Source organism: Pipistrellus kuhlii, unplaced genomic scaffold (assembly GCF_014108245.1).
Source record: "Pipistrellus kuhlii isolate mPipKuh1 unplaced genomic scaffold, mPipKuh1.p scaffold_m20_p_2, whole genome shotgun sequence".
Taxonomy (NCBI): domain Eukaryota; kingdom Metazoa; phylum Chordata; class Mammalia; order Chiroptera; family Vespertilionidae; genus Pipistrellus; species Pipistrellus kuhlii.
The window spans coordinates 182,097,861-182,122,249 of NW_023425515.1; the positions used below are offsets into that span (position 1 = coordinate 182,097,861).

The window sequence follows — 24,389 nt, forward strand, 5'->3', positions numbered from 1 at the left end:
CCACCTCCTGCACCCCCCATTCTGGGGGTCGAGCCTGCAACCCAGGCAAGTGCCCTGACCAGGAAGTGAACTCTGAATTCCCAGTTCATGCATGGGTTGATGCTCAACCACTGAGCCACACCAGCCAGGCTTGTTTTTATTTTTATTTTTATTTTAAATATATATTTTTATTGATTTCAGAGAGGAAAGGAGAGAGAAGGAGAGAGAGAGGTATCAGTGATGAGAGAGAATCATTGACCAATTGCCTCCTGCATGCCCCCTACTGGGGATTGAGCCCTTGACCAGAATTGAACCTGGGACCCTTCAGTCTGTAGGCTTGACGCTCTATCCACTGAGCCAAGCCAGCCACGGTGAAGGTTTTAAGTTTTAGATGTGAACTTGAGACAGTTTAGGGACTTGCGCTCAGGAGTTAAAAATATACCCGGTGGCAAAAAGCCACGTTAAGGCCAGGTGGCCAGAAGGAACACGGGGTATGATGGTCACAAGAATGTCACCACTTCTACTCCCTGCTTTTAAAACATGCAAAATTTTATCTCCCTTCTAACCGCTTGCTTCTCCTACCCTGCCGTGGAATATCCCACAAGCCCCCTTTTTTCTAAAAGCCCATGTCTTCATACAAGCCTGCCTTGTCCCCAGCTTATAAAAAGCCAAGCAGAGCCAGCCCCAGCCAGCTCGGAGGGCCGGCCTTCCCTCTGTGCTGCCTGCCTTGTGCTCAGGAAGATGCTTAATAAAATCTGTCTGGAAATTTCTCTGGGGTGTCCTCTGGATTTCTATCTTGGGGAACCCAAGAACCCTGATGCCAGTAACCAACTAAAAGAATGTGTGAGGAGCCCTAGCCAGTTTGGCTCAGTGGGTAGAGCATCGGCTTGTGGACCAAAGGGTCTCGGGTTCGATGCTGGCCAAGTGCATATGCCTGGGTTGTGGGCTCCATCCCCAGTGTGGGGCGTGCAGGAGGCAGCCGATCAATGATCCTCTTATCATTGATGTTTCTCTCTCTTTTCCTCTCTGAGGAAATACACAGTGCTTCTTTGGAAGGTCCAGTTAGAATAAGAAAGCCCTTTATTAAAGTGTGGCTCTTTAAAAAAAAAATTAAAAAAAAAAATATATATATATATATATATATTATTAAAATATATTTTATTGATTTTTTACAGAGAGGAAGTGAGAGGGAGAGAGAGTTAGAAACATCGATGAGAGAGAATCATCAATCAGCTGCCTCCTGCACACCCCCTACTGGGGATGTGCCCACAACCAAGGCACATGCCCTTGACCGGAATCAAACCTGGGACCTTTCAGTCCACAGGCTGACGCTCTATCCACTGAGCCAAACTGGGTTCGGCTATATTATTGATTTTATACAGAGAGGAAGGGAGAGGGATAGAGAGTCAGAAACATCAATGAGAGAGAATCATCAATCAGCTGCCTCCTCCACACCCTCTACTGGGGATGTGCCAGCAACCAAGGTACATGACTTTGATCGGAATCAAACCCGGGACCTTTCAGTCCGCAAGCCGATGCTCTATCCACTGAGCCAAACCAGTTTCCGCAAGTGTGGCTCTTAAAGATACAAAGCAAAGACCTCAACCTCCTGGGGTCAAATAAACACCTGGTGGCCAAGCATGCGCTCCGCCCAGTAATGTGGTTTGCCTGTGCTAACGAGGGGGAGGAACTGGTAGAAAGCGCTAACCAGCAGATTCTACAGGAACTGCCTGGGTCATCAGATAGGAGACAAAAGGACTCTGGTTCCAGCTCCAGCACCTCCGAGCTGCCTGATCACCTTTATGGGGAATGAAGTCGAGCTGGACACAGCCTTCTCGACTTGTGCAAAAACCAGAGACCTGAGCGAGGACTGTTCAGAGGATGCCGCTGGGGTTGGGTGGCCAGGTGAGACTGGCTTGCTTCCTTCAGCCCGGGTGCCTTTCTCCCCTGGGGAATAACGGTGCCCCTCGGGGTTGGTGCATGAAGTTTCTCAGATAAACTGGAGAAAGCACTTAGCATTAGGGTGAACCATTTGAAATTGCCAATATTCAACTGCCCTTGACCTGCCAAAGCGGCAGTTCCATAGGGTTCATTCAACGATAGCTGCTCTATGACTCTGCCCAGAGAGACCACGCTGTCCCGCTGATGCCTAGGAGCGCCGGGCTGCCTGACATGCGGTGCTGACAACTGGCCGAATGGAAGGGAAGAGATGAAGGGGGCTGCTGCGTGGCCACACGGACAAGCCAAAGCCATGGCAGGGAGGCGGGAGGGGGTGAAACCTAGAAATGCGAACTGTAAACCTCCCAAGGGTAAACCAATCTAAGCAGGAAAACACGGCTAAAGGGTGACCGTGATAATCAAGGCGGAGGTCTACGGAGCATTTCCTCATCTGGGCATGGCGCTAGGCCTTTCTAGGCATCCCCGCCTCTGGGCCACAAACAGCCCTCTGTAGTGGGTTCTACACTAAGGTGACCAGACATCCCGATTTTCAACAATTTGTCCCGCATCCCGAGGTGTTTTAAAAAAGTGCCGACTTTTTGCAAAAAAAATCGGGACTTTTTAAAAACGCCTCGGGACGCGGGACAAATTGTTAAAAATTGGGACCTCTGCCGAGACCGGTTTGGCTCAATGGATAGAGCGTCGGCTTGGGGACTGTAGGGTCCCGGGTTTGATTCTGGTCAAGGACATGGACCTTGGTTGCAGGCATATCCCCAGTAGGGGGTGTGCAAGAGTCAGCTGATCGATGACTCTCTCTCATCGATGTTTCTAACTCTCTATCTCTCTCCCTTCCTCTCTGTACAAAATCAATAAAATATATTAAAAAAAAAAATTGGGACCTCTTCCGAGACCAGTTTGGCTCAGTGGATAGAGCATTGGTCTGTGGACTGAAGGGTCCCGGGTTCGATTCTGGTCAAGGGCATGTACTTTGGTTGTGGGCACATCCCCAGTGGGGGATGTGCAAGAGGCAGCTGATTGATGATTCTCTCTTATCAATGCTTCTAACTCTCTATCTCTCTCTCTTCCTCTCTGTAAAAAAATCAATAAAATATATACATTTTTTAAAAATCGGGATGTCTAGTCACCTTATTCTACACGAGTCCTGTGTTTAGCACAGCAAGTTGAAAGGAGGTTACCGATGAGCCCAGTAAGGCTCAGAGACATAAGCTAACGTGCTCCAGGTGCGGACAAAGGGTTTGAGGCTGAAGATCTGACCTTCCGTTTCCTGGGGACAATGACCCCTCCAGACCAAGGCTTCAAACTAAATTAGGAAAAAAAATAACCCCGCCTTCTAAGTGCTACCTTCCCGCTAATGACACGGCCGCTGAGGTTTCTTTAAAAAGCCATGTCTGTGAGCATATTAATCTCCACGAATAATAACTGGTTACAGGCATGTTAGTAACAGCTCAAGGTACCCAATGCCCTGTCATCCAAGCGGTTCAAAGGGCTCCATCCATACTAATTATGTCCCAAACCCGTGTGAAGTGGTGACTGGTGCCACTTTATGAGAATGCAAAGTCAAGCAAAGAAGTGGCCTGGGGCCCAGGGGTGAACAGGTTGAACACACACCAGATTGGCGGCCCTCCAGGGCCTGGCCAAGGGCAATTCAGAAGGGAGGCAACAGCCAGCAGGACTCTGGACATGAAGCTCCTCCCCCACAAGTCTCAGAGCTTGAACACGGGGACGTGGGGGTGCCCAGGTCTGCTGGCGGGGCACCATGGGAACGTTCCCAGTGTACACGGCTCCTCTCTTTGCTGAGGGGCACTCCAGGTGTGTTTCTAGGAAAGTCCTTTATTTATTTATTTATTTTATTAAAATATATCTTATTGACTTTTTACAGAGAGGAAGAGAGAGTTAGAAACATCGATGAGAGAGAATCATTGATCAGCTGCCTCTTGCACACCCCCTACTGGGGATGTGTCCGCAACCAAGGACCGGAATTGAACCTGGGACCCTTGAGTCCGCAGGCCTGAGCCAAACCAGTTTCGGCTATGGAAGTCCTTTAAAGGGTTCAAAAGTAGCCCTCCCTGGTTTGCCTCAGTGGATGGAGCAGTCCTGGGTTTGATTCTGGTCAAAGGCACGTACCTAGGTTGCAGGCTCGATCCCTGGCCCTGGTCGGGGTGCGTGTAGGAGGCAACAAATTTATGTGTTTCTCCTGCGCTCTCTCTAAAAATCAAGGGGAAAATCTCCCCGGGTGAGGATTCACAACAACAAACCCCTGCTCATAGGGAGACACAGGGGTCTGACCCTGGAGTCTGGCTCTGCCCCCTTAAGAAAAGATGCGGCCGAATCAGTGGCGCTCCCACTGCGGGGCAGGCCTGGTGGCGGCCTCAGGTCACCGCCTTCACTGGGGACACCCGGAGTCCTTCAGCCACAATACCTGATGGAGCGGATTCCTCTGAGGGTACGCCTAGCTGGGTTTCCGCTGAAGTGGAAGGGAGGAGTGGAGGGGAGGGGCGCCCTCATTTTAAAGGCAAATACCTGGGCGGGTGGGGGAGATCTCAGTTACCTAAGAAGGACCGGGACTCAGCCAGAGTCACAGAGAGCACGTGGCAGGACCAGCCTGAACATGGGTCTCCTAACACTTTGGTCCCCAATAGGTTACAGGGGAGGTGGTAGTGAGGCCTCCCAGCTGTCAGGAACCTCCTATTAGGACGTATTTGTCCAAACGGGATATTTTGAGAATGACAGGGGCTATATTAATCCACATGGACATGAGGCGCACAAACCAAGACTTTCGGCCACGGTATTCCTAGCGCGGCCTCTGAAATCGGCGTGTTATCGGCATGAGAGGAGAAGTGGGGTGCGGGCAAAACGATGGGCAGGCAGCTGGATTTCAGCCACGGCTGCTTGGAGCCATGGCTTCAACAGACCCAGATACCAAGGGGTGGGGAGGCAGCAAACCAAAGCCACTTCTCCCTTTGCTTCTGCTTCCTAGTGTGGACTTTGAACTTTGAATACTACCCGCCTGGGCTGGGGTCCTGCCTCTGCCACTGACGCTGTGTGTCTTCAGGGGGGTTACCTGGACTCTCGGAGCCTCAGCTTCCCCTCTGAAAAAGGGAGCTGAGCATAACGCACTATAGGGTTGTCATGTTGTATGAAACTAGAGGCCCGGTGCACAACATTTGTGCACTGGGCGGGGGTGGGGGGTCCCCTCAACCTGGCCTGCGCCCTTTAGCAGTCTGGGAGCCCTTTGGGGGATGTCCGAGTGATGGCTTAGGCCAAGTGGGCCTAAGTTGCAGTTGGACATCCTTAGGGCTGTCAAGGAGGCAGGAGAGGCTCCTGCTGCCACTGTGCTGGCCAGCTGTCAGCCAGGCTTGTGGCTGAGCGTCATTCCCTCTGTGGAGTGCACTGACCTCTAGGGGGCAGATCCTGAGTTGAGCGTCTGCACCCTGGTGGTCAGTGCGTGCCATACCGCACTGCATTCAGTTGATTTGCATATTAGTCCTTTATTATATAAGATAAGGCACATGTTGAAATGCTACATAACACATAATAAATACAAAAACAATTCTACAATAGGTGTTACTACGGTATTAATTTTACAATGTTCATTTTCATTATTATCATTCCTATTAGCAAAAGTAAGGATCCTTCTGGCTCTGATATTCAATGATCCAAGAATTGACCTTTTCCATCTACGACTCTGAAAGGAAACAAACTGTTCCGGAAAAGCAGCCAGAGGTCACCGAGGCAGGAGACAGCTTGGCTTTTAGTATCCAGGCGAAACCTCAGCTCCCGTCTCCTGCTCCACGGACTGCTTTCCATCTGCCAACAACAGCCTTTACATAGATCCCGCAGGGACAAGACAAGGCCACTCACCACGTGTTTAGCCTGAATTCCCACAACCCCTTGGGCTTACACTGCTAACAGTTAAGTAGGAGCATTCTGGCTTGCTCTGTGAGTCACTCACAGTCAAACACAAGAGCTACGATAGCAGCCCGGCTAACCAGGCTCTGCTACATGTGCAACCTGGTTTCAGGCCGGCTCCTGTGGCTCACCTCCTCCAGCAGGCGAGGCATTGCCATTGTAACAATAACCAGGGGCAGAAGGCGCTTCCCGGAGTGCTGGCGTGCTGCAGGCAGCAGGGAGTGGTACATAGAACCGAGGGCCTTGGCAGTGTGCAGACTCCGTCCAAATCCCAGCTTTACTATACCTACTGACTGTGTGGCCTTGGGCAAGTTAATGAACCTCTCTGGACCCGTTTCCTCAAATGTAAAATGGGATTATAGTAGCAGCCACTATATCCTTGGGTGAGGATTTAAGAACAAGCAGTTTGTTTGTTTTTTAAACCCTCACCCAAGGATATTTCTCTTTCTTTTTCTTTCTTTCTTCCTTTTCTTTCTTCTTCTTCTTTTTTTTTTTTAAAGAATTCTTTATTGTTGAAAGTATTACATGTCCCCTTTTTTCCTGATGGGGATTTTGTGAAGATTAGCACAGTCCCTGTCATATAGTAAACACTCAACAGATGCTAGCTGCTGTTATGATGATGATGATGATGATGATGATGATAATGATGATGATGATGATGATGATGACGACGACTACAGTGACAGTGAATTAGCCATGGGAGTGTGGATAAAGGACCGATAGTTTCTTGCCAGGAGGACTGACAAAGGCTTCATGGAAACGGTGATAGCCGAACTGGAGCTGGGAGCATGGGCAGGATTTCCAAAATCAGAAATGGGATGCTGCGGGTAGATTCTGTTTCCTCTGCAAGGTCAGGTCATCCTCACACCGCCCTATAGGACGGACCTAAAACTCACCTGCAGCGGAGTTACACGGCTTTCCCTGGGTTATAATGTTAGAAAGTGATAGACCTGAGATTTAAAACCCGGTATCTCTGGTTCTAAAGACCATGCTCAGAACACCCTGTTATATCTCTAATTTTGCACAGAATTCTGTCCTGAAGGGTAGGTACCTATGGAAACAGCTTCCTCTACCTTCAGGGAAGCGATAGCTCAGTAACAAACAGCTCCCACCCTGCCCAGTGCAGCCCTGGATATACAGGCTGTCCCATAACGCACACACACTTTGAATAATTACAAAGGCAGTGTTTATTAAAACACATTTTATTCTCAAAATGTAATAGAATCTATAGACAAAGTGTGCATACATTTCTTTGGGACGCCCTATATAAGCTCAGTTGAAACCCCTATTTGCTAAATGGAAGAAACTGAGGCCCAGCTCCTCTGGGCTGAGGCACAGCCTTCAATGTCGAGGACTGGCTGCCATGCTGTCTCCTGGGTAGCTCAGCCTGTTGGTCCACCAACAACCAGAAGCCTTTCTCTGTTGGGCAGGACAGAGGGCAGGGCTGCAACTCAAGGCAAACTGCTTGTTCTTAACTTGATTTCAGAGAGAAAGGGAGAGGGAGAGGGAGAGGGAGAGGGAGAGGGAGAGGGAGAGGGAAAGGGAGAGGGAGAGGGAGAGGGAGAGGGAGAGGGAGAGGGAGAGGGGTAGAGAGAGAGAGAGAGAGAGAGAGAGAGAGAGAGAGAGAGAGAGAGACAGACACATCAATAAGAGAGCCCTAACCAGTTTGGCTCAGTGGATAGAGCGTTTGCCTGTGGCTGAAGGGTCCCAAGTTCAATTCCAGCCAAGGGCATATGCCAGGGTTGCGGGTTCGACGCCCAGAGGGGGGCGGGTTCGACACCCAGAGGGTTGTGGGTTCGACGCCCAGGAGGGGATGTGCAGGAGGCAGCCAGTCAATGATTCTCTCTCAACATTGATGTTTCTATCTCTCCCTCTCCCTTCCTCTCTGAACTCAATCAAGAACTATAAAAAAAGAAACATTAATAAGAGAGAATCATTGATCGGCTGCCTCCTGCACACCCCATACTGGGGATCGAGCCCACAACCCAGGCGTGTGCCCTGACCAGGAAATCGAATGGTGACCTCCTGGTTTATAGGTCGATGCTCAACCACTGAACCACGCCAGCTGGGCTGTCGAGCGAGTTTTGATATAGAAGCTCAACAGATTATGGGGCAATCATTCCCACAGCATGCTTCCCATCACCATCCGTGGCATGGGGAAACACTCCACAAACAAGGTTAACTGAAACAACCAAGACACACAACTTCCTGCACAATCGGATCCCAGATTTGTAATTCGGGAAAAAGACAGGAAGCAAGTAATGCTGACATATGAACCAAGGGTGCCTATGAGTAGTGGGATAGGTGATTTTTTAAAGAAGTAAATCTTCTAAGTGTGACTGCATTCCTTTAACAATATTCCTTTACCTCCGTACTGTTTTTATTTGAATGAGCATTTCTTTTCTGTGGATTATACATTCTTTCACGTGTGTGGAGGGCCTGCCTGTATCTGCCAGCCGTAGGCATGCAGACGCTAGACATACATCTCCGTTAGCTGTGTTACTTTGTTAGAGAAATACACAATTCGAAAACAAAAAACAAAAAACGAAAGCTCTTGCCTTGTAGGAGAAGGAGGCCTGGCTCCCGGGGTCGGCGCTGCTGGTGGGCGGGAGCTGCTGCAGGTGAAGGGCCGCGCTGTGGGCTCGGTCCATGGTGTCTAGGCGCACATCCCGCGGGCCGGCTCAGGAGCTGGGGCAGCACTAGGTGGCACCGGAGCGGTGAGCCATCTTCCCTGGTGGTGCTCACCCCCTTCCACCAGCCATCTCTGTCTCACACCGAAGCAGCACTCCGAGGCCCTTTTGGCTGATCTATAGCCTTTTCCTCATCTTCACTGGGAGAAGTGCCAATTCCTGCCAGTGGACAGCCAGGGATGTGTTTCCTGATTCCTGCGGAGCTCTGGGGGCTGGGAATGGGGGTGTGGGGGGAGGAACGTTAAAAATGCATGTACAATGAAACACTGAGCCCAGCTCTGTTACCTGAGCACACCACTAGGATAAAGAACAACCTGCCATGAGAAGTGAGGTCATTAAAAAACTATATCATGCCTTTGGTCCCCTTAATAAAGATAAAGCTCATCTATCTCAAAATCATTTTCCTTGGCCCATAGCAATCCCCTTTCCTCTCCCCCTCTGCTTCCTTCTTCCCATCCTAATTTAAGTCCTACTTTCTGTATAGAATCCTAGAATACTGCCTGCGTCTACTTCTCCAGGCCTAAAAAAATAATAATAAAATAAAATAAAATAAAATAAAATAAAATAAAATAAAATATCCCACTGTCACAAAAGGAGCCATCAGGGTTCTGACTTAGGAGAGAAAGAATGAGAAAAGTTATCTCCATGGAAAAGGGAAGAACTGGGCTGCTACCTAGGGTCAGAGAGGTAACACAGGACTGGAGGCGGAAGATCTGTGCAGCCAGATCACTTTACCTCTGGGAGACTCAGTTGCCTCATCTGTAAAATGGGGGTAATGATGAGACTTCAAGTAAAACCACCAATGATGGTAATTCCTGTTAACATCACTGGACTGATATTTCCCGTGGGTCTTGAACTTTTCTACCAAATGGAGAAGAAAAAGTATGCCCTCGTGTTTGCCCTCAGGGAGTCATGGCCTGACACCCCCCTCACTCCCCAATGTTAAGGGGTTCTTTGAGATTCTCTTATATTTAAAAAAAATAATACAGATTTGGATTCTACTGTAAAGTCTATGTTTATTTTAATATAAAAATATTTTTAAATCGCTTTTGATCTGCCATGTGCTACTTGGGCAAGTAGTTTAACTTTTCAGCCAGTTTCCTCTGCTGTAAAATATGGATAATAACATCCCTACCACAGGGCTGTGGTTAGAATTTGCTGAAATCATGCATGTAATATGGATGCAGAGTGAATGGTCAATGAATGTCAGCAGTTATTAGTATTCATTCTATTCTTTTTTGTTTTAACTTTAAAATTTTCTTTTAATTATTTCAAAGTATAAGTTTGTCAGAAAACAAAATAGTGATTTTTTTGGGTGGGGGGGGAACCAACAGGATTGGTATGAAAAAATGTTTAATGGAAATGATTAAATTATGTTACATATATTTTTTAATTGAAATTCTTTATTGTTTGAAGCATTACATAGGTCTCCGTTTCCCCCCATTGACCTCTCCCTGGCCACTCCCACCCCCTTCATTTTATTCGTATTAATTGTTTAATTTACCCATGAATAGTCCTTTCTTCAGTCCATGTATTCATGCAACAGATAGTTATTGAGGGCCTACTATGTGCCAAACAGACTCAGCCTCTGCCATGACTCCAGGCTTCAGAAGGCTGCCTCCTATCTTTCCTGTAGCTCCCACTTTCCTCTGTTATCTAGCCCCAGACCCAGGAATGCACAGTCACATGTCATAGGGCTAACGCTGGGTCCCCCATCAAGGAGACACCAAATGCAGGACTTACCACAGGGGCAGCCTCAAAGACCATTTGGCCCACGGGTCACTTTATCAAGTGGCCTTCAGATGAGGTTATACCTCTATATACATATATTACCTCTATATCCATATATCATCACACAACTTCATAATTGACATCCCCAAACCAGACCTCCCAGACTATAAAGCCCTATGAGTGTCTGTAATCTTGTGAATTCAGAATTATTCAACATTTTGCTTTAATATGTGTGTGTGAAAAGCATTATTGTATTAATGTACAATATCCCTGTGATGTATCCCTGCTTTCATTTTTAGCATAACAGCCTTAGGAAGCAAGACTGGCCCAGGGCTCTCTCGACCTCTGCAAGACCCTTCGAGGCCTTCATCCTGGAGCAGAAGGAACCCTGGAGCTCACACTCAGGGAAGATGTTTGCTGAATCCCCTTTCAGTTGCTCCCTTCCCAGCCGCAGGCCAGAGCTTGGCACAGTGACCTCCAGACACACCTACTGACTGGCTCAACAGCCACGCCTGTGAAGCACCTGCTTCCCCTTCAAAGGGTGGTACTCCACTGCCACTCAGAGATCCCACAGATACACCCGCCCCGCCCACAGGATATCCGAGAAAGCAAACGGGGCCCTGGGCACATGCCAATGGGGTGATGGGAATCCAGGCTTGTTAACCTCCTCTAGACCAGCTGGTGTGCCCAGGTGGGTTTGATTATGCTTTTGTTTGCTGTCGTTTAATCTGCTTCTAAAAAGCAGCTTCCCGTCTGCTCCAGGAACCCCAAGGCCTCAGCGGCACTGCCTACCAAAACAGGCTCTCTCTCCATTGGTAGGAGTTTGGACTAAAAGCCCTGGAAGAACGCTTTGCCAGTTGTCCTTCCTTCCAGGACATACATCGTTTGCCTAACGCCTCTCTTCTCCTGACTTCAGGGCACTTCGCCAGGGCTAACGTATGCCCAAGAGGCAAGTGACCAGTTCTGTGGGGCCAGCCAGCTCCTAACGTTGAGGCCCTCACAGTCGCTGCTGAGCACAGGGCTCTCCGGCTCAAGAAAGGAAAGATAATTCACTACATGCTGGCTTCTGCTCCACCCCCTCTGCCTTATCTCCATTAATTATTTCACCAACCCACAGAACGGGTTTTATAGATAAGAGAACTAGAGCTCAGAGGAGGGTCTGTGTTATCATTTGACTCTGTCTGAAAATAAAATAAATAAAATAAATAAAATAAAATAAAATAAAATAAATAAAATAAAATAAAACACGCCTTTCCCACCTGACCATCCAGCTTCTTACTGATGAGCGCCAGTTAGACACCAAGCCCTTTCCCTTTCCTGGGCTTTGGCTCCCTAAAGGGTTACACTCCCCCAGTCCCCGCCTATGGAGCTGGAACTACAACTTGCAGGAGGCAGCACCGATCAAGAATGCTTTCCCCCTATTCCACCTGCTAACTCCACCCGCTATGGCCAGGAAGCCCGGGGAGTCATGTTGGCAGGTACTGCATTTCACTTCCTGATTTGGTAAAGCCTACCGGCACCTTTATTAGGGCATATCCGCGCCCCTGTCCTCTCACCTTGGATGCAAAAAAAAAAAAAAAAAAGGAAAAAAAACAAACACTCTGAGACACTGACAAGGCTGGTGACAGTCAGAAGGGAGGGTATTGACACCGGGGGACCTCAGATTGCTGCAAATGCATTCGCGTGTCCAGAAACGACGGCTGCATTCCAGTCCCCACTCCCTCGGTCTTAGTCACTACTCACCGGAGACGTTTCCTCCCGGGCGCACCTATCAGAGGTTCCCGAGAAATGACAGAGAGGCTGGCGCCTCGCAACCCGGAGGCACAGCCTCCTGAATTCCTTCCCCGGCTCCGGGCTGCCTGGGTCCTGCGGTGTTTTGCTTTCAAAGGCCGCGATTTGATTTGCTCGGCCGCCTGCCAGTCAGAAGCTGGAGGGCGCTTTGCTCATATGATTGGCTGGTGAGAGAGGGTGGGCGGGACTTTGTGGGTTGGCTGCGCTGCCAGGCTTGGTTGAAGCGCAGGGGGAGAGCCCGGGGAGGGACCGCCTGCAGGAAGGAGCGTTGCTCTCACCTTGAGCCGGTCCCCCTAGCGGCCACAGGGCGGACCTCGGAACACACCCCGTCCCCCCGCTCCCGCCGACTTGGGGGGCTCAGGTGACCACACACTTTCACCTGCGAGACAGGTGGGCTCTCCCGGACTTTGCTCCTGCCATTTCCCCAAACCCCACGCTGCTCTCTCACCGCGATCCAAAGCCTGCACATCATTTAAGACCCGGTACTCCCCCAAAGTTGCAGAGCCATAGATTCATCTCTGCCTGCGCCCCCTGACACCTGTTGGCTGCATCATATGCCAACTCTCCCAGCACGTCCGCAGCTCAGCCACGCGTGAGGCCCTCGGATGAGCCTAGAACCAAAGTTTCCCGAATGCACACTGTGCTCATTAACACGAGCTCGTGTAATTAGGACGAGCATGGAACCGACACCCTTTCCCTCGCACGCGTCTCATTTCGGATCCTCACAGCAGCCCCCTGAGTGAGACACGGAGCGCAGCCCATGGATTTACCGATGCAGCAGTGACGTCGGGGCAGAGACCTTGGCGATGACAGAAGGGCCGGTGACGGCGGAGATCGACCGGGGGGAACCCCTGAGAGCACCCCGGAAACGGGCTTGCAGTGGAGGAACTGCCCGAGGGCAGCGTGGCGGGCGCGGGATCTCCCGGAGCGCGGGCGGCCCGAGCTGCCTTCCGAGGGAAGGGCCGGGACCACGAGTGTTAAGACGTTCGGATTTCACCGGAGGTTTAAAGGAGGCCTGGGGCGGGCCCTCAGCAGGGGACTGACAAGATTGACAAGGAGAGAGGGGCTCGGGTCTCTGGCTATTGCAAACAGAGCTTGGGGGAGTGTCAGTTCTCTCAGGTTTATTCCTTGGAGTAGGATTTCTGGGTGGGCAAAATGGAGACTTCTGTTCTACCACCAGTTTTGAGGGGGTCGCCTAGGGAAGTCTCTATTGGGTGTCCCCGCGGGCTCTGAGGTAGGTAGGGCGGCTGAAGCCTGAAATTCTGGCAGCTTCCCTGCAGTTTGTAAAGCGCCTCCAATGATTGGCCAGTAACTTGTCACTCTAAAGAAACAGAGGACACCATTGGCTAGAGCGGCTCACGTGGCCTTCACACTGTTAGGCTGTGGTTGCCATAGAGACAGAGAAGGTTGGGCTAGGCCAGACCCTGCCCAGGAGGAACCGGTGAGGTAGGAGGCGGTTCCTGTTGGGCACTGGTCCCGGGGTCCTGGGAGGTGGACCTGGCGCACCCATGGGACACCCACCGAGACCCCGCCCTGCTGGGTCCTAGGTGATGCCCTGAGCGCGGGAAGAAGCCACCGTTGGCGGTACCCCTCGCTGGATGGTGCCGCAGAGCCCCCACCTGGAAAACGGTGATTATAACCCGGCCATGCCTTCCCCACGCACGGAGCTTCCGTGAGCGGCCTGGCAGCCGCCTCCCCGGGTGCAGGCGTTTGGAGGCTGCGGGGCTGGCCGCTGGTGGGCGACAGAGAGCCCCTTCGGCGTCCCTCCTGCTGGGAGCCTCAGGCCACCGGTAAAAAGGAAGGGTGAGATTGGAATCCAGTGGTCATAGCTGGCTGTGACGTTTTCCCAGCTGATGAAAAAATGTCGAAGGGGTTATTTACCCGAGAGTGCTTTGATGTAAAAAAATGTAAAAAAAATGTAAAAAATGTAAAAAAAATGTAAAAAAAATAAGACACACCATAGCATTATAACTGAACGGGTAAAATCTCATACAGTTGTAACTGTTCATGCAAATCCTGTAAGCAGTATACATGGTGTAGCATATATTGACATACCCTATAAAATAACATACACGTATATTATAATAAGATGTGTGATAATACTATAACAGAAATGATAAAGGTTTTTTTTTTTAAACATAGTACAATGAAAACATGCCTATCGTTGTAATCATATGAGGGAAATCTTCATAGAATGCATCTATATACATTATTGCTAAAATGTGTTTACCCCTAATAAACATGTTCACTCATTCATTCCATAAATATTTATTGAGTAACTACTATGTACCAGGAAACAGGCTGGGGATTCCATGATGAATATTCTATTGGGGAAGATCATAAAGAAATACACATAAGCCGAAACCAGTTTGGCTGAGTGGATAGAGCATCGGCCTGCGGACTCAAGGGCATGTACCTTGATTGCGGGCACATCCCCAGTGGGGGTGTGCAAGAGGTAGCTGATCCATGATTCTCTCTCATCGATGTTTCTTACTCTATATCCCTCTTTCTTCCTCTCTGTAAAAAAATCAATAAAATATATAGGAAAAAAAAAAGAAATACACATAAAATATGACGTCGGGTAGAGAAAAGTGCTATGAGAAAAATAAGGCAGGTTCCTGGGCTCACGATAGGTGGGTGGTGCTTCTTGACAGTGGTCCAGGAAGTCATCCCTAAGGGTTGAGCAGGGACCCGGATGAACCTGGTGACAGGACCAGGAGATGATGCCCGCTGTAGCGAGGGAGCAATCCCAGGCAACAAGGAGGTGCTGCAGGAGCCGAGGAGGTCCCTTGAGAAGAGGGTTAGTGTCTGGGCAGTGGGATATGACAAATGAGTACCTTTAGACACAAATGTAAAATGTAACTCCCCACCCCCAAAGACATCTATTATTAGGTTCACTAGACCTTCCGGTAGTTTCCGATGTTTTTTTTTCAGGCTGTAGGTCTTTTTGTGCCCAGGTGGTGATCTTCAGTCACGTGAAGAACGGTCACATAGAACAGTGGCTTTCAAACTTTTTGACTGTGACCCAAGGTCAGACATGCAGCACACACAGGAACACAGCAAACTTAACAAAAGACTACAGGCTATGGCCTGCGTTTTGAAAATTACTATCACCAATGTGGAAGAGAAATGGGACTTATTCTGAGTCAATTTCGAGGGCTGGAATTAGGATGACTGGAGAGAGAGAGAGAGAGAGAGAGAGAGAGAGAGAGAGAGAGAGAGAGAGAGAGAGAGAGAGAGGTGTCAGCTTGATACAGATATGGACTTTCTAGCAGAACTACCCAACAGTGAGCTGCCTTAAGAATTTTCAAACTGACCTCTCTGGAACCCCAGTATTCTATGAAAACTTGAGGTAGCCTCAAATATTGAGAAAATGAAAAGGTAAACCTCAGACTGAGAACATGTACAATATTTCTAAAACTTATGTATGATAAGGGACTGGTATCCAAAATATACTAAGAGCATTTACAGTTCAATAACATGATAACTAAGTTGTTTAAAAAGGGCAGAAGATGTGAACAGGCACTTTACCAAAGAAGGTAAAGAAATGACAAATAAGCACATGAAAATATACAAATTAAAGTGACAATGAGATACCACTGTTGAGCCACTAGAATGACTAAAATTAATAAGATTTACCAGACAAGTGTTGGTGAGGATGTGTAACAAATGGAACAAACTACTGATACATGCAACATCATCGGAGAATCTCAAAAGCATTGTGATAAGTGAAAAAAGGCAGGCCCAAAACAGTACAGATTGTATGATAACATATATATGGCATTCTAGTAAAGGCAACCATTGTGACAGAAAGCGGAGCAGTGGCTGCCAGAAACCAGGCTTAGGAAGGTAAACTTTTTAGGCTCATGGATATGTTTAGATCTTAACTAGAGGCCCAGTGCACAAAATTCATCCCTCAACCCGTCTGGGACCCCTCGGGGGATGTGTGACTGTAGGATCAGGCCTAAACTGGCAGTTGTACATCCCTCTCACAATCCGGGACTGCTGGCTCCTAACCGATCACCTGCCTGCCTGTCTGATTGCCCCTAACCACTTCTGCCTTCCAGCCTGATCACCCTCTAGCTGCTCCCCTTCTGGCCCAATCACCCCCAACTGCCTCCCCTACTGGCCTGATCTCACCCCCAACTGCCCTCCCCTGCTGGCCAGTCACCCCCAACTGCCCTCCCCTGCAGTCCTAGTTGCCCACAACTGCCCTCCCCTACAGGCCTGATCTCATCCCCAACTGTCCTCCTCTACTAGCCAATTTAGTTCTGATTGGTCAGCTTTTATGTCAGTCAGTGTCAAAAGCTCTGCTTCCTAGACAGCCATTGGCTCCTCACAATTGATCCAGATTTGGTTCTGATTGGTTTCTATGCCAGTCAGCGGTCTCTGGGCCTATCAATGGGGCCTGATCAGAAAGGCAGAGCTGATCAGCAGCCTGGGTGGAAGCCTGGAAAGAAATGGAGGTCCGGCTGCTAGTCAGGTCCGAAGGTAAAGAGAGAGGCAAGTGCTGATGAACAGCTGCAACACAGGCTACGGATCAGACCCTGCTTCTCTCTACAGGCCTCTCTCTGGGCCTGATTCGCAGACCCCGCAGCAGTCAGTGCTGGGTCACCGTGCCTGCAACCCGTGTCGGGTTGCCATGCACTGACTGCAGGACTGAATTCCAGTTGATTGAGCCTCTGGTGGTTGTGGATGTGACGGACCCAGGGTTTTTATATATTAGGATTGCAGTGGTAGGTCACACAATTGTAAACGTGTCAAAATTTAGAATTGTATACATAGTGATAATGTAGTAACTCCTAAGTTATAGTGTATGTAAATGATCCCATGATAAATTTATAAAACTCAAGCCTTCGTTAGTTCTGGAAGCAGCATCAGCTGTGAATACTTACAGGGTTCCTGCGACAGGCCATGAGTGCAGTGTGCTTGCCACTTGAGGTCATAGATGCTGGTAAACCTCATCCTCTACTCGTTTCCTGGCCTGTCCTGCCCCGAGAACAGAACTCAATCCACGTAATTAACAAAAACGTGAAACGATCCCTCCAAACGCTGTATTTTGCTGTTTCAGGTGCTTGGAAGAACCGTAGTAGAGTCTTTCATCAAACAAATGAAACACATCACAGAACGGCGCTGAAATGGCCACCTCGGCAGAAAACCTGCAGCGTTCCGGGAGACACACGAAAATACAGAAAGGTCTGGCCAACTTCATCATAGATGTCTTTGGGAGTGGGCGTTACGTTTTGCTTATTTATGTCTAAATGTGCCCATGCATACTCATAATTCTGTACTGTATATCCACCTGCATGTTTGCTATTTCCAGAGCTCTCTCTTCCTCTATGTAGATACAGATTTCCAACTGGTATCATTTTTCTTTTTTTTCTTTTTTAATGATTGTCTTTTTTCTCTCTCCCACACCCCTTCTGTGGAGAGTCCAATGACATCTATGTGAACTTCCTGGAAGTTATCACATACTTCACTGATATTCTGTATTTTTCACCCTTTTTCTCTTTGTGTTTTATTTTGGATAGTTTCTGTTTCTATGTCTTCAAGTTTCCTAGTCTTTCCCTCCCCCCCCCCCCCCCCCGAGTCCCACAGTGCCTAGATTACTGTTAATCTCATCGTGTGTGTGTGTGTGTGTGTGTGTGTGTGTGTTCACATGGAGGGTTGCTTTGATACACACCGTTCACCACAGCCAAAGCCAACGTGTTTGATCTCCTTTTTAGTCAAGGAGAAACGGTTCCTTCCTCCAGGGAATGTCTTCACTTTTCCTTTTTTTTTTTTTTTTAATACCGCCCCCCCCACCCCCTTCCTTTACCTCCTCCTCTGCAAACTCAGTTATCTAATGACTTAGGCTTTTAGAAACAAATGCTAGGAAGCCTTGGGTCTGCTACTTTCTGATTTGCTCTCTAGCTCCCTTAAAGAAAAGATATAACCACCCACCTGCTTGAATGGGGAAGGGAGGGAGAAGGGAGGAGAAGACTAAATCTACCATAGGTGGGTATTGCCAGATGTTTTCTGGCCCAACATATACAGCATTCTGCTTCTTTCACTTGCTTCATCCTCAACCCAGACAAATTGGGCTGCATTGTCCCCTCTCCATCATTTCATTCACTGTTTCTGAGTCTGAACCCTGAGCCAGGCCCAGGCAGAGGGAGCAGAGCGTAGAGGGGGAAGAGCCTGAGCTCATCAGACAAACTGCTCGCACCTCAGGCGTTGCACTAAGGGGTGCTGGGCTTTGTGTGAGTCACGTGGTCTCTCCGAGCCTCAGTTTCCTCGTGTGTAAAGCTTGTTAGTAATAGCACTTCCTGGGGGCCCTGTTGGCATTGGCTTTCCTCTCTGAAAAACAGTTTCGTTTTTTCAAAAGGTTGGAGGTGAAGAAATGGCCTTCCAGACAGTTTTTGGCCATCTCACCCCTACCCTTCTTTCTTCCTCTTGGCACTCCTCTTTCCGTTTCCCTCGAAGGCTGAGGACTCAGATGCTGAGATACTTGGGCTCACTGTGTGGACATGTAACAGTCAGGTGGACACTCCTCCCGCCCCCCGAATTCGGCTTGGGTGTCAAGACCGATGATGCCACACACACATATCAAGGGGCTTGGAAAGGTTTAATTCTCACATGAGGAGGCTCTCTGGGGGAGAGCAGGGAAGGCCTAATCTGGCTGCACAGGGGCTGGAGAGAGCAGGGAAAGCAGACTGGCCTGGTTTTATTGTGGGAAGAGGTGGGGCTGGAGTGAGGGCAAGGGTTTGCCTGGCTGCATTCTAGCCGGTGCCATGGAGGGAGCACCTGGCATTCCCGTCAGTTTGCTGGGACCAGGGGCTGAAAAGGAAGAGAGAGGGAGGGAGGGAGGGAAGGAAAGAGGGAAGGAGGGAGGGAGGAAAGAAGGTAAGGGTGAGGCCTCAAAGCTGTCAGCAGTCAAACACTAAAGTGCGTATCTATTCTACTCACTGAACAGTTTGTAATCAGTGGGTGTGCAGACAGATGCTGCCCGTGGGATCCATATTGTGGCCATTCTCCCACGTGTGCGGCGTGGGAGGAGGGAGAGGAGGGATTTCATATATCATTTATACATCATGACTCAGATGAATAAAATTTTAACTTGATTTCCTTTAAGTGACGCCCTTCCACTGTCTAACCCATGTCTGCTCAACGCGAGAGCTAAATTCATACCGTTGTGCCCTGTGCCCTGGAAAGCGGGGAAGCCCAGCTCTGGGGCCTCCCTGCCTCTCTGGATCCTCGTGGCGCTTTGCTGGTGTGTGACCGGGCTGGGCACGCGTGATGGTTCCGTGTCTTCCCTCCCTGCCAGGTCTCCCCTCTTCCCTGGGACAATTCATTCCCACCATGTCACCACGTCTCTCTAGGTTAAGAGCTGGAGGGGAAGCCCCAATAAGTTACCAAGAGGGAAAGAAAGCAAAGTGGGAATACTTTTTTAAAATATTTTTTTTAATTGATTTCAAAAGGGAAGGATGAGGGAGAGAGAGAAACATCAATGATGAGAGAGAAACATTAATCAGCTGCCTCCTGCACATTCCCTACTGAGGATGGAGGCCACAACCAGGGCATGTGTCCTGACCCGGAATCGAACTGTGACCTCCTGGTCAATGGTCAACCACTAAACTACTCTGGCCAGGCAAGTGAGGAATACTTAAAAAATAAAAATAAAAAATCCAGCTTCATGTTTATCTCGTGTCCAAAGGCAAGTTTCTCTTCAATTCCATTTCAGATAATACATTAATATACAGCCCTGTGTTTTCTGCATTTGCCAATTCTTTGCCCTATGCTAATTTTTATTTTTGTTTTTAGGTTATACCGCTGCATATCCAACACAGTCCTCCATTCCTTACAAATCTCCGTCTGCAGATATTTCAGAATCAGAAAAGAAAGGATTTAATAGTCAATCCAAGAGATTTGATCAAAAAAAGGTAATGGCATTGTCTTAGAGATCCTTTACTTTTAGTCTGGATTTTAGCCTCAAGGGACAGGCCGGCCAGCCTGGCTGGTGCGTCTCTCCCTGTGACCAGTAGAGGGCGATGCTATCCAAGGAGCCACAGCAGCCTCTTCAGCTGTGCTCTCCATGGGAAGAATCAGCTGAAACAAGCACGGGACAGGGGCCGCCTACCGGTTGGTGGTCGCCAGAGGGCAGGGGGAGTTGGGGGGCTGGGTGAGTGAAAGAGGTAACGAAGGGCCTAAGAAGTACAAATTGGCAGAGGGCACTTTGCAAAGCATATAACTGTCTAATCACTATGCTGTACACCTGAAACCAATACAAAATAATACTGTAGGTAAAAAAATAAAAATAAAAATTTAAGACCTTAAAAAATAAAAATAAAAGAATGAGCTGGAAAGATATTAAATCCAGGGAAAAATAACATGTCCAAATGGTGCTCCACTGGACCCAAAACTTTTAATAAGAAATGTATTTCAAAAATTATTATAGAAATAGAACACTTAAAAATTCCAGGGATATAAGTAAAAGGTAAAAATATTTTCCTCTTTCTCCCCCAGCCTCACTCCTTAAAACATGGAAGGGAATAACAAGACTTTCTTTGAATAACAAAAAGGAAAAATGAGTCTAATACATTTAAAATGGCCTTTGTGACGAGGGCCCCCTCAGTTTTGATACTTCTTTTGACAACGTGTTACTGCTGCTCCTGTATTCCCTCCATTCTCACTCTCTCCCCCAAGTATCTGTGTCTCTTTTCCTCTTTGATCTGGGACGTTCTGCTCGGCACCTAACCAGCGATTCCACCTGCTAGAGGCTCAGGGATCTGACTGGCTCCTCTCTCGCCAGCAGGGGGCTCAGACAACTCGCAAATGTTTTCAGTTTTCTTTAAAACCTTCACCCCTGCATTCTTCTAACCAAGAATTTTGGAATAACATTCTTGGGGAGTAATCATCATCTCAGTTACCCTTTGCTGCATTCTGAAAATGTTTCTCATCTCACCCCCTTGCCAGGGTGGTGGGGAGGAGATGAGATCTGGCTTCTGAATGACTGCAGGTGAGCCAGGCGGGAGGTGAGGGGCTTGGCCAGGCCCTGTGGCCCTTGCCTGTTCCTTCTTTGTAAATAAGAATGCCCAACTAGAGAGCATTTAAGTTCTTTTCACTTCTGGTATTTTAGGATTCTAAGAAAGCAAATAATAGAGAACATAGTACGCACACACTTACACACACACACATTTTTAATTACTTGCCTTCTCCCCCCCCCCCCCCCCCTCCCCCCGGGCCCACCAAAGACGATAAATAAGGTATTTGCTTGGGAGTTTTCTCTCTTCTCTTTCTAGTTTCCCTCTCTATGTTTTAGCTGTCCATCTCTCTCTCTCTTTTTTTTGGTCTGGTTTTCCATTTGTCAGTTTAGCAAGAATATATTAGTGAGACATTTGCAGTCCAGCCTCCAATAAAAATAAGAGCAGCCACCATTCACTGATCTCCACTACGGGTGAAATCACTTTTGAACATATCTCTAATCCCCAGGACAATGCTGAAGGGAAGGGTTTATTATTTTAAGCGAAGAGGAAGCCGAGGCTTAGGGACGTTCGGTGACCCGCCCAGGGTCACAGCGCGCAGGGTTTGGCACATATGGGGCCCTGCACAAATATTTGCTGAATCAATGTTGAAAGAATTAGACCTCAAGCCCGCGTCTCGCTCACTCCAAAGCCTCACGCTCTTTCCACACACACCGCCCCACGCCTCCCTTTGTGGCCCGCAAAGCCACCCGTTTGATCTCCGAAAGTCAGAGAGCGTGTTTCTGAAAGGGCTTAGCCGAACGGACCAAGCTCCGGCCACGGGGACGACGCCAAGTGATGTGTGCAAGGCTCCGCTCTCCGCGACCTGGTGCCGATGGCAGTGCAGATACAGAAATGGATCTTCAGTTACTGTCGGCTGTCCGAAAATTCTCTGCTGAAGGAACCAAGATGCAGCCAGAGCTATAGGCAGCGCCAGGTAGAGAAATTGCTCAGAAATTTGACTCTGTGGTCGCATTGGTTAGACCTGCGGTTGGCAAACCGTGGCTCTCGAGCGACATGCGGCTCTTAGTCCCCTGGAGTGTGGCTCTTCCACAAAATACCACGGCCTGGGAGAGTCTTATTTTGAAGAAGTGGCATTAGAAGAAGTTTAAATTTAAGAAATTCGACTCTCAAAAGAAATTTCAGTCGTCGTACTGTTGATCGTTGGCTCTGTTGACTAATGCGTTTGCCGACCACTGGGTTAGACAATGTGAAAACTTCCATCTAATATTTGAAAGCATTTGGGAAATGAGTATGGACCTTTGTGGAAAGGGCGAGGAATCCGTCAGAAGGTCCCCCAAGTTCTGCTCTGTTACTAGCTGCGTGCCTTGAGTTCCTTGACTTTCCTGGGTGGGCTTCAGTTTTTGTTAATCTGAAACATAAAATTTGGATTACATAATTGCATATGGTTCTTCAAGCTCTAAAAGCAGAAAGGAGGTCTGGCTCCGTGCTCATTGTTCTCATTTGTCCTGAGGGAAGTGGGCATTGAGAAGTTAAGGATCTCATGTAGCATCACCCAATAATTTAGTGAGGCAATACGAATTAAAACCAGATTTAGAACCCCAGTGTCTCACCGCCCTTCTGCAAACATTCCTCGCACACGCCCTGTGCCTGATCTCACAACGTGGTTGTGGCCTCAGATGAATTCTGTGACCCACTTAGCACATCTCACACGAGCCCTTGGGAACCTGCGCGCACCTTATCGTCTCACGTTGTCGGAAACGCCAAGGCCTCGTTGCCCGGCTCCCGTTCCCCCGTAAGAAGCTGACTGCTGGGTGCCCAGATCCCCTCCCAGAGCTCAGTCCTGGACCGGCAGTGCCAGGAAAGAGGCCTGCTTCCCTGAACAGCTGTTCACAGATGTGCTGGGACGCCCGTACAGGCGAGGCCAGCCTGGTCTGGGGCCCGGCAGAGCCCAGGGGCCCGATGGGCACTTTCTCACCTCCCCCCCTCCCCCGTCTGTCCCGTGTCACCCTGGGCTGTGATTACTGTCTGCCAAGCTGGGTCACACTGGACACTCACTCACTGTCTCTGCATCTTTGTTTCCTCATCAAAATAAGGATGTTACTATAGGTTACTATAGATCACTGCTCTAGGGTTTGTTTTTAAAAATATATATATATTATTGATTTTTTTACAGAGAGGGAGAGGGATAGAGAGTTAGAAACATCGATGAGAAAGAAACACCGATCAGCTGCCTCCTGCACACCTCCTACTGGGATGTGCACGCAACCCAGGTATATGCCCTTGACCGGAATCGAACCTGGGACACTTCTGTCCACAGGCCAACGCTCTATCCACTGAGCCAAACCGGCCAGGGCTGCTCTATGGTTTTAACCTGACTGATCCCTCCAGGCGCAAATAAATGAATAGTGGCAGGATGCGGGCACCACAGGCTCCAGATGGGCACAATTTAACAACATGATGTCCCTTCAGACACGGCCTGACAGCAAACCTGCCCTCTCAGGGGTGAGCAGGCCAGTGTTTAATTTGTGGCAAAGTTGACGCTGTTCACTTATTAACCCGAGAAGGCACTGGGCCAGGGGTATTTTCCACGCAGGGAAGCCTCAATGAAAAGAAGCTCAGTGTGCAGAGACCCCCACGTTCAAGGGCATAATTGCCCCTAAGGGTGCAGCCAGATGCATGTTTGAACCCTCTTCCCTCCCCCCCCACCCCCTGCTCTGGAGGCCGGACTTCTCTGCATCAGTCACCAGCACCCCTCCCGGCGGGTCTGCAGGACCCAGGCCTGGAGATAGCACTGACAGGGTGCCAGGCGCCCCTCGGAGACCGTAACCCCCACAATAGGCTGGGAGCTAAGTCCCATCATTAGTCCCACTTTTCAGGCAATGACCCTGAGACACAAAGAGGGGTAAGTAACCTGAGCAGCCAGGGTCAGGCCCTGTGAGGACGAACCCAGGCAGCAGCCCCTGGTTCCCAGACACCGTATCCCAGCCTCTCCCCTGGGTAGAAGCAAGCACACCTCCTCTGGGCTCCCAGAGCCAGTCGTATGGCCCTTGACCCTGCCTCGGGCAGTGCGGAGGGCAGTGAGGAGGATGACGATGGCTGCCCAGGCCGGCACTGCTGTCACCTCTCCACACGGGTTGACTCACGGATTGTCACACCGCGAGGCCGGCACCGGAGACAACAGGAACGGCACCTGGCACTGTGCTTCCCGAGGGACACTCAGCAGGCCGTCAGCATTGCTCAGAGGAACAGTCCTCCCTGCTCCCTCCCCACACCCATCCTTGTTTTGTTTGCTTATTTGGTTTTAACCTCTGGGGTGATCTTGGCCAGCAAACTCGGGGTGGGTAAGTTCACACCAACCCAGTGG

General features: G+C 49.2%; 2 protein-coding genes across 5 annotated transcripts in view; one reads left to right on the forward strand and one right to left on the reverse strand.

Moving 5' to 3' along the window:
- The window catches only part of NIPAL3 (NIPA like domain containing 3), a 34,144-nt gene extending 21,201 nt beyond the window's left edge, over nt 1-12,943 (reverse strand). The window contains exons 1-2 of one of the 4 annotated variants that reach the window (XM_045585024.1): nt 12,830-12,943; nt 8,406-8,749 (exon numbers count right to left, since the gene is read on the reverse strand). In XM_045585024.1, coding sequence (XP_045440980.1) covers nt 8,406-8,498 — 93 coding nt within the window. In that variant the 5' untranslated portion in view covers nt 8,499-8,749; nt 12,830-12,943. Of the gene's footprint in view, nt 1-8,405; nt 8,750-12,011; nt 12,174-12,829 lie in introns of those variants that run through there. The other 3 variants (XM_036448425.2, XM_045585025.1, XM_045585023.1) reach the window with 3 other exon arrangements.
- Nucleotides 12,944-13,070: 127 nt separating this feature from the next.
- STPG1 (sperm tail PG-rich repeat containing 1) overlaps nt 13,071-24,389 on the forward strand; it is a 34,314-nt gene continuing 22,995 nt past the window's right edge. Inside the window, exons 1-3 of the mRNA XM_045585026.1 lie at nt 13,071-13,688; nt 17,131-17,255; nt 19,863-19,981. Of these exons, the coding sequence (XP_045440982.1) occupies nt 17,198-17,255; nt 19,863-19,981 (177 nt within the window). The 5' untranslated portion in view covers nt 13,071-13,688; nt 17,131-17,197. The remainder of the gene's footprint in view (nt 13,689-17,130; nt 17,256-19,862; nt 19,982-24,389) is intronic.